Below are 10,610 nucleotides of genomic sequence, written 5' to 3' on the forward strand. Positions count from 1 at the left end.
ATCCAACAGCACACATGTGCGCCAACGATACACAACGGAAATTTTCCGGGTGATTTCGAAAAACAATTTACTTTCGAGTTGGTAGTAACCAGCTAAGCAGTAAGCAGCTAAATATCAAAAATTTGTTTGTTCAGGATGAATCCGATTGACACTATTTAGGCCACAGTACACTAGCCACTGCAACAGAGAAAAATACAGTAAGATTTCCGAGTGAGGGACCTCTGAACAGTGAGTGTAAAACGTGGTTTTATGATGTCAAAATGCCTGTCTACAAGGATGATTCATGCGCATGTGGTGGACATTTTTCAGTTAATATCACGCGCTTCATGAACTTGGAGGCAAATGAATCACATACATAAAGCTGGCACACAGTTATTTTGACGATAAACTGTAGACTGCCCACGGGATGAACATCAATCAGGTGCAAACCGATCTAGTTTGTCTCCGGCAGATATTATTCGGTAGTCGTATATGGAGATTTATCATCACTTGCCATCACCTTGACACCCTATACGTACACACGTCTAGAAAATGAGTCAACATGACGAAATACACCTATTTGAGCATCAATTTGGTTTTAACGGGAGACTCAGCTGGATTTCTTGTTGATAATATTCTTAAGTCAACATACTTTATTAGCGGACACGTCATTTGCGAGTTTCGGTTTAACGTACTCTGCGTAAGCTGACTGACTCACACAGGCATCTGCAGTATATCTCCTTAGTACCTCATTTTTGTCCTTCGGACTAGCTGAAAGTACCAGTAACTGACTTAAGGTGACGTGAAATCGTGTGTTCAAAATTAGAATGGGCGTTTCTGGCAACCCCTGTGTATAGTTGGACGAAGATGAAGTGACGTGAAGTAACATGTGACGTGATAACCTTGGTGGTCATACGTTCATACGCAATGCATTCCGCTATGAACGTATGACCCAATATAACAGCTCATCCACAAGCTTGAGACTTCTATGGAAAACGCTTTCCCTGCCTCGCAACTTGGGATAAAAATATTGGTAGATCTTGGGTACACAAGGGGCATTTAGAAGAGACATAATGTACTAACGGGTACTCCGGGTGTCCCATACTGAGGATTTTATTGCGGGGACAGTGCAGACCGGCCGACAGGAAAAGAGATGTAATCAACTTCATGATACCTATGAAGATAATTCGATAAGAAACCACAGTGAGCATAAGTGTCCACCTAAAAGGCATGATGAAATGATGGTGTGACCATCCTGTAAAGGCCGAAGACTTACGCAATCGTACGAACCCGTTTCGGCCATGGAGCCACGTTCTGCGAACCAGTTACCAATTGTACATCGACACCATCTTCACCGTCCTCGAAAGTTTGACATCTGTGGTTGCATGCACCGAGCTCCAGATCAATAAGGTGCAAACGAGTGAAAAGTTCTTTTGAATGCGATTCAAACTGAACAATCATAGGGGAATGCACTGAATCCGGAGATCGGGTAATCCAAGATCCAGGGAATGAAATAGAAGTGATACGATTCGGCTGATATTCACCTGTGAGCGAGCGGCTTTTGAGGACCATTTTTGTGGAACACATTGGCGGAGGGATGATCGAATGTGCCATGGGTGTCACCTTGACACAGTCTATATGGATACAACATAGCAAAAGTTAGAGACAAAATGCAGCTGTATCTGTGTACAGACGGTGAGAAAAAATGGAGACTGCCGAAAACATGATGACTATATTTCCTTGACAGAACACTGCTGATAGGGTTGCTGAAAGCCACTGGCCGGTTTCGCCTTCTTGGGGGCCATCAGGTAGGCGCAGTTCTCGAGTTTTTGTCAACCCATTTGTTTTACTTGAACGGAAGGTGTAAGCAATTCACCACTCATGTGCCAGTTAAGTTGGAGAACCAACTGGAACAGGAGGTGATCTTTGTGTATCGCACTTAGGTTATTTCGCAAAATATAGATATGCTGTGTTCAAAGAGGGATGTAAGTAGTCCAGTGTGGAGGAGTGTATGAAAACATATAATTTCAAGCATGATGGCATTACATCCTTCATGATCAGTAGCTCGTGACGAATTACATGACCTTTGAATAACTACCGGATTGTTATGAATTCGAATCTCCTGGGAACCTGTCAGATATGTCATATTTGTGAATTAGAACAACAGTGAAGCAGTTCTACAGTGCTTCTCAGTTTTTCAGCTCCCAGTAACTTGACTTAGAGGATACAATCTCAACCGAAACACTGAATATTCTCACCACCAAAAACATACCAGTCACTGGCTAGTATGGGATTTTGAGCTCGGGAATGAATAATTCACTGCAAAACAAAAAACGCGCTGAAAAACCGAGTAACAATGAATCATGCGAAGGGAAAGCTGAAATATAGCTAATGAGCGGGGATAAATGATTACTATGATCTACACTAAGACGTCAGTCTCAACTGCCATTTCTTCGCAAAAAAAGAGCAGATGCCGTATCGAGTGTCATCTGTAACGTTTTGATTTGAGTGTAAACGAGGAAGTGGTAGTTAACTGATGACAAGACCCCGAACTATGACATCCACGAATGTACGTTTTGGAAAGATCGGGAGTCAGCCAATAAACAGAGACACTTTCCAACAAGGTGATATGAAAGAACACACAAGAACAAGATGATTTACCTAGCCCAGTGAGTTTCGGATTTTAGTCTGCTATCCGTCTCTACTCGTTTTGAATTCTCGCTCATTACTGCGGTCACCTCAACTTCCTACCTTCCCCATCTCTATCCACCACAACAGCAATACGGACCATCTGGTTACCAGTCAGTCGCTGTTCTGAAGTGCACGAAGACGCGAAAACAGGATAAAAAGGGACGGCATCAAGTATCTAAGCAAAGCGCATGGTGAGCTAGAGGCTGAAAATAAATGCAATTTCTTAGGCGATGTGACTAAACACAAAAGTTATCGTTCACACCCAGAATGCTGCCCCGAGAAATTCGTAGAAAACCTGGTCAAGGCAGATAGTAATCAAAGCTAGTCAATTACAGTCTGTCCTTCACTACCCGAGCAATCACATCGGCAGATAAAACCGGTTCACCCGAATGCATTGGAAAGCATTGGAAATTTATTCGGAAACAAGGTTTTAAAAGGGATTAAATTCATTCAACTGTCTTTAGGTCTCAATGAAAGCCAAGACCACCCGCTTGAAATCTGTCAGAATACCGAACGAAAGAAACTCACCGTTATCCACAACACACACGATCCCCGAAACAGGGTTAGTGGAAGCTACGCGGCTACATGGTTGTCCCGCAAGACAGTATTCTCGATCGTACATCGGACAAAAACCCCAAGAGCGCACCATTGTCCCAAGCAGACCTTTTGTTGAACTATCACTTTCAGAAGGAACACTGACGGCTGGTGCGGCGACGTAAAGAGTAAATAAGCCATTGTGAGAGGCGACGCTGCCCCAGGTAAATGTCACAGGCAGATGGGGGTCAGCACCTAGAACCAATTGACCAAAATGCAGTTCTCGTTTGATGGACCATTGATAATTTGAGCAGGTGATCAGGCGAACTGTGAGATGAGGTGAGGACCGATTAAGGAGGAGGAAATATTGGGAGACAATACAGAGTAGGCATCCCATGGATAAAAAGGTCAAAAGAAAGGGAAAGGAGGACGGCTCCAGTTTTACTGATGGAGAACTATAAAGTGCAGTGAACGATGAACGCAGCTCTAGGCCTGAAGAGGAAATCACCACCATACTGCGAAACGATGGTCAAGCTTACGGGCAGGAACATTTCAGACCAGTAAGCGAAAATCAAGCCTTCATCTTGAAAAAAACAGACGACAGCAGAAACCTAAAATAACGGGGTGATTTCTTTGTTCAAATCATGGGATGAAAAAGTACGGAAATCTGATCAAATGGGAGCGGCCGAATGGGCACTTCCTAGTATTCAAAATCCTCACGGAAGATTTAATAATTACGAACCCATGTGAATTACAAGTGATGAGCATGAAGTGCAAGTAATTAGCGCTGCAATGATGATCCACTACGCACTTCACTCCAAGTGGAACCAATTAGTTAGATAGCGGGGAATTCGGTCGATTTCAAGTTCACAGGCTAACACGCAGTAGTCCTCACATGTGCTCGTGGCGTCTGCAAAGTGGTAACTTGCTGTTTAAGCCAAGGAGAACACTGTCAATAAATTTGACCCATTTGGGACAAAGGTGTTCGAAGATGTGGGTTCAAAGATGTTTTCCATGCTGAAATTTTTTCTCGCAGTAAAGCATCTTGTTTTGGGGAGCTGAATATTAACAAAATGGGCGCTTCGTATCGTTCACTAAAGGACTGTGCGCTTTTGCTTTCCTTAGGCTATTCCTTGTATGCCAACAACAATCGGCAAGAAAGTTTTGAGTCACTTCATACCCAGTTAACCAAAAGCCCATCATAACTGTCGTTGAATTGGTAGTGTTTCGGTATTTTGATTTCGGGAAGAAACAGGCAAGCGCGGACGCATTCTCTATGTTGCCGTGTTTCACGAGGAATAACAGTCTGTATCTTGCTGTTACCTTGCGGAGCCGTACAACTGTCTCAGATCAGACGAAAGAAATGAATACTTAGTAGTCATGGACGACATCGATCAGCTTTTAATAAGACCCTCTGTTGATTCCTTTCGAAAGAGGCGTACGATGCAGCCGATGCGGCGCCCGGCCAACCGCTGCTAGTCTTTCTGCTGCTATGCATTTTCGGCCTACAGCAGCTACCGCGTCAGTTTTTTAACGGTAAGCTCCTAATCCCCTTGTAGTTTGTTAGTTTCCCGACTGCTTCCCTACAGACCACTATACCCCACTTCGACTGTTCGCTGTCACTTTGTCACTCATCAACTTATGCGATAGAACCGTCGCTGTACGATCACTGACCCACCCATTCAAGAGAGGAATATGCTATGTGTTGTGTTATTGACATAGAGAGGCGTGGACTAAGAGGTACCGCTATTACCATCGCTTCTGCAGGACAAGCGAAGCACCCCAGATCTTACAACCTCATTCGGATTTTCTCTCAAATTAGACGGTACTGAATGCTTCTGAACCGTTATTATTCCATCCAAATGTTCCTCGTTCTTACAGCTAGCTGAAAATTCTCGTCATTTCCGGAAAACATAGGCCCCTGGCGATTACAGGGCAGGACTTCATCAGCCACGAAAAGCATTTCACTACACTTTCCATTCAGGCGAGACCCGCCAGGTGGACGCAAGAGCGCATCACATTCATCGCTGGTCTCAACGGTTCCGAACAATTCTGTATATACTTCCATTCAGAAGTTGAGAGGAGTGGTAGATCAACTACACTAACCCATTCACGCACAGAAAAATATACGTTTCCAGAACGACGGTGTTTCCTTATGAAAGCAGTCATCCGATGTCTTCAATTCCTGGCTAAAAGAAATTCAATCATATATGGATGTTTTTAACAGCTGGGTCCAACGTTCGCGGTGCACCTGCAAGTGAGGAATGAGACTGAATCAGCATAGTGAGAGTGTACTCACATAGTAGCAATCAGTAGCTAGTATTTTCATGGTCACTCAGTTAGACTTAAAACCTCCGAAAGACGGCAACGGTGCACGACGTATTCCGACAAGTGCTTCCCCTGAACGCTTGTTAAAGTTGGTCACGTCGTGGAGGGACGAGTATCCTAAAGCTAACGAATGACCTGCTCACCCTGGCTGTCGTACTGGAGAGAGAGCCATTAGCCAACGGGAGCATTTTGTATCGAAAATCACAAACTATCAAGTGAATACACACAAAACCGTCTTATTTTGGACTGACTGACCAGCTCAACTATATTCAATCAGTAGTACGACCATGGAGTGCGTTTGAAGTATGTTACAATGTATGCACCAAGCGGCAGCACAAGTGGGTAATCAGCATGTCGGCCATGCCGCCTCATAGAGTTTCCGCTTTAGTTGGAGTGAGATACCAAAAAATGCCTCCTGTGTGGTCAAGAATAATTGCTCCCTAAAATGGAGATTGCAACATGGAAAATCCGTGCCACAAAAATGTGCAGTGGGCGAGCCAGAATGGTGGTGATCATAAAACGCCAGACAAACACGGAATTATCACTTATGATGCCCTTAACGAATAGTAAAGTGAATTATTTTCTTCATCCAATAAGAGCTAGGGATTTTGGGTCGATTGGAGAAAACGCAACTCCCGTGGAGTTTCCAAGCAGATAAGGAAAGCGAAAAACAATTCAAAGTGCAGCCGATAACTCATCTATCCCATCGAACATAGAATTCAGCCAAGCACTGGCAGAAATGAACCCACTGAAAGCCGATTGACCACCGGGCTGAAGTATAGTGCACAGAGCCGCCAAAATATAACCTTGTTCGTCGAAGCTGATCTGCTTCACACAAAACAATGACTCTTGTGAAGCATTGAGCAACTCGAATTCCCCGTGTCGTTCAGCATTGGTCTCGAAAAAAATCACATCCAGACCACGACCCGGTCGCCTTTGTATCGTGGTGATCAGTTGAACTCTGGGGCTGAAAAAAGCAATATCTATCGTCAGACGAGCTAGTTGACAACACCTAGCACAAAAAAAAACAAAATTAATATTGCTAATACATGTTACTATTGCTTTGACAGTGCAGCCAAAACAAAAGTTGAATTACACAGACAGGGGAATTTACGTTGGTTTGGAGACCATGAGTCCAACTTGGCAGAACTGGGATGCTGAAAAACTACTGATTTCGTAGGATACAGAGATAAGCAACACTACCTGGCCTAGTCGCGGATTTCAAAAAAACCTTTTACTCACCAAACAGTGACGTACTGTGGATTATTACATGAGGGCTCACTCACTCGGAAGAAAATGTAAGCACCATCAAATCCTTTCATTCTGACATGAAGATCCCAATGCATACCTACAGAAGAAGGTTGTGTTCTGGCTCACCATTCTGTTCAACCTAGTTATCGTTTGTTGGGAAGCCTTTTGTGGTTCCGAAGGTGGCAGGTCGTTCTGAAAACCACCTCGGCTAAGTGAATATCTGAATTGAATCCACCACCAACGACTAATTGATCGTCCTGAATCACCAAGTGAGAACCAGTATGCTGTCTGGTGAGAAATTACTGCTACTTCAAATCATAATCCATGTTAGATTACTATACTGCAAACCGATAACCAGCTCACCACCTAATTAGCGTCCCCGCCGAGTGAGTAGCCCTCTAGAATATTTGATTTGAGGGATTGACACATGACGAGGGCTCATTGAGGTGACGGAACTGATACCAGTGCTCATTGTTACGTCATCATGATAAGGTCAGCCGTTGGAGCTCAACGGGTCTGTACTCCTCTGCATGTCCTCCTTGAATTTAAGTCCGTAACAGAGGTGCGAGCAATTACAGTTTTCCCAGCAGGTATACCTGTTTTCACTACATTTTACCGATAGATCCTTCTCGGAAGCCAGTAAATCAATAAGCCAAATAATATATTTCTGTCGTCGAAAAACTGTCTGAAAACTGGCTATGAGAATTGAGAAAAACTTTAATCGTTGCAAAATCACTACACACCCCGGAAATGAACAATTCAGCTACATCACAGAGAATCCGGTGTTTTCATATCTATCTCACAATGGAGAGACCATTTCGAATATACGACCAGAAAGACTCCTTTAGAAGGGAGTGCCAAGTGAAAGTGATGTCCCCAGTGGATAATTGCATTGAATTATTTGGTTTCGTGTGAAACAGCTATACGTGAAAAAGACAAGATGCAGTCTCACGACATATCTAGCATCAGGTTTGGCAGCAAAGGCAGCCTCACTGAAATGCGTTGAAGTCGTTCAGCTGTGGCACACTTTCGGTGCCTAACTGCCATGCCACCAGAAGGGAGCTCAAGGTCTGGGATGCTGCCAGGTTGCCCAAGCCTAGCAAGTCGAGAAGCTGAGGTCGAAGTCGAATCACAGACCGACTGGTTAGTAAATTTGCGCTCTAACACAGGTGATCAATCTGTCATAGTTTTCCGAATGAATGGAATCAATCGATCAATAACAGTCTATGGTTAAGACACCAAGGCAAAACATCCACGAAACGATCTCAACACATTGTGATAAAAAAACGCAACAAGGAAACGAATAAAACTGGGCGATTAAAAGAATTTACTGCTAGTCTACCACCATAATCGGGGATCACCACATTTCCAAACGTTCAACGGGACAATATAGATAGAAAGAGATAGCAAAGACAGCACTGGCAACAATTTGTAAAGACCTTTGCCAAGGACAATGAGAGGCACATCTACTCCTTCATGACAGCGCTGGACAGCACCCAGAAGAATTTTGTATGTTCCCAAAGCACGGTGACTGTATGAACCATGACATGAGCAGTTTATTCAACACCTCCACAAAGTAGTCTGACGTCATATCCATTTTCAATCGAAAAAGAATCAGTCGTCGTAATCCTCGAATAACAAACCGACAATAACAACAATTGCATACATTTGTTACTAGGACGTCTGTGACTGTTCCAGCTATAAATGACTAAGACCAGAACAAAATTCGCAAGCATGAATTAAATGGGGTATTCTACATAAAATCAACCCAGGCCACAACAATGGGACCTAATGTTGTGTGTGAGACTAATCGACTGTGATCGAGGCTACTTAGACCAATACCAGAATGGGTACACTGTCTGTGGACAGTTCAGTATATTTTGTACAGACTTGGAGAAATGAGAAACAGGCTTTGAATTTTGACCATTTCCGAGACATTTCGCTCAAAAGCAGACATTCCGGAAGAGGAAATTAAAGTGATCGACACAGTAGGACAGGCTTCACTGGTTCATCAGGCCTATGGACAACTGCAGCGAAACCAGGGATCATTTCTTCAACAGGAATCCTATGAATGCAGCGAAAATGAGAATACTCTTCGCACAGACGCAATACATTACTCATACGGTCGCTGAAAACTCTTTGAAAGTAAACTAATGAGTGGTGTGCTGCGTCTATACAACGTATTGCGATATCTCGGACACTGCACAAACTGCAACATGATGCGCCTGGTGCAGCACATCCAGTTGAAGAATATCATAAACGAGAGATTCAGAGTCTCATGAAAACAAGCTTAGTATGCAAATAAGTAGTTTCATCGAGAATTTTCTTTTTTAAAAATGGTAATTTATAGTTCGTATGATAAGAAGGGATACATGGGAAACCGTGCGATGATTTCTATAGACATTCAGGCAACTGTGGGGTTATAACCTCGCTCAGCGTCGAGGACAAGGTCAGGCTGAGATGTTTCGATCTTCAAGAGATTCGCCACGATTGGTGACTCACCGCCAACACAGACCAGGTTCAGCATTGCTGACTGCATTTGAAGTGGAAAACAGTTCGCCCGACTCGGCATAAATCCGAATACGTCTCTGATTCCCTAGAGTCGCATCGGGGTAGGAGATGACGAAGTACTTTCCGTCATCACGCCAACAGACTTCGTATCGTCCGTCATCGTGAACACTGACCACAGAGGTGGAAACCTTTTCAATAAACGAGTAGAAGATATGCGCACATGAATAAATAAACGCTTGGAATCAAGCTACTTGGTTCGAAGACTTTTCACCAACAAAGGATACGCGTAACCAGCTGCTAAACACTGCAAGCTGCGGTAGTCAATTCAAAACCAGGTGATTCGTCTACTTACCAGTAGGCAGAAATAAATGTTACAATTGCCTTGTGGATGCTAGAAAGTTAGGTGATGGTGTTGCATGTAATGTGCATGTGATATGTATTTAACTGGATATTTCGTATATCAGCGCATGCCTCGTTCGGACGGTTCGATTTGCATTATTTGTTCCGCCATGAAACAAATATTAAAAGTACGTTTTATCCAGCCGCATTAGATCGGTCCAGTCGGAAAATGAGGAGCTAAAGACAGACTAGCCTAATCGATCAGTCGACGCCACATCATTCTGCTTGCCTGACGAAGTGTGAAACTGGGAAGTTATGCATTGGAGAAGATAACCCGGATGCAGCAGTGTCAATGACTGCATGAGTGCCGGGACACTAGCTATTGGTGGGTCATAACGTGAGGTAGGAGGTACCAGTTGTCAGTCCCATCGGGTTAACTCTTTGAGCCACGTTACTTCGCTGCCCGGTCAGAGGGAAGCAAACACCGGTATCTTCGGATACTTTAAACGTCGGATGGACTCATAGTCTCTGATGAGCAAGCAGACAGCGTCGCCAAAACACATCTCTTTTCGAATTCCCCTAAAGACGACACCTGAGAGTTCGAGTATGTGTTGTGCGATCCTGACAGTCCTAACTGTTGATATCAACTTCGCGCTACTTAGCCGAAGTCTCACTGAATATCGGCCGCGGAAGCCGATGCTGATCGCCTACTGCTACCCACCATCTACGAGCACCCTTGAAGGATTCGACACTGGCTGACAACTCATACTGATTTCAATGCAGATAGCCAATCGAGTTCAATAGAGCCGACTCATTCTAGCGGCCCTGGAGATATTTCGGACGCCAAAAAAACATACGTTGGGCAAACTTGTAAACAATCAATTCTGTACACAATGAAGTAATTAAGACGCAGGCTTGTATATTTCACAGGCTGTTGATCATATATATATATATATATATATATATATATATATATA

At 43.7% G+C, this 10,610-nt stretch overlaps 1 protein-coding gene across 1 annotated transcript in view; it reads right to left on the reverse strand.

The window, feature by feature from the left end:
• Positions 1-10,610, reverse strand: part of T265_14754 (hypothetical protein) — a gene marked incomplete at both ends in the record, with an annotated part of 48,203 nt that overhangs the window by 35,532 nt on the left and 2,061 nt on the right. Inside the window, 4 exons of the mRNA XM_009175082.1 lie at positions 1,256-1,613; positions 3,199-3,696; positions 6,282-6,499; positions 9,286-9,482. Of these exons, the coding sequence (XP_009173346.1) occupies positions 1,256-1,613; positions 3,199-3,696; positions 6,282-6,499; positions 9,286-9,482 (1,271 nt within the window). The remainder of the gene's footprint in view (positions 1-1,255; positions 1,614-3,198; positions 3,697-6,281; positions 6,500-9,285; positions 9,483-10,610) is intronic.

This window comes from Opisthorchis viverrini, assembly GCF_000715545.1.
Source record: "Opisthorchis viverrini unplaced genomic scaffold opera_v5_255, whole genome shotgun sequence".
NCBI classification, from domain to species: Eukaryota; Metazoa; Platyhelminthes; class Trematoda; order Opisthorchiida; family Opisthorchiidae; genus Opisthorchis; species Opisthorchis viverrini.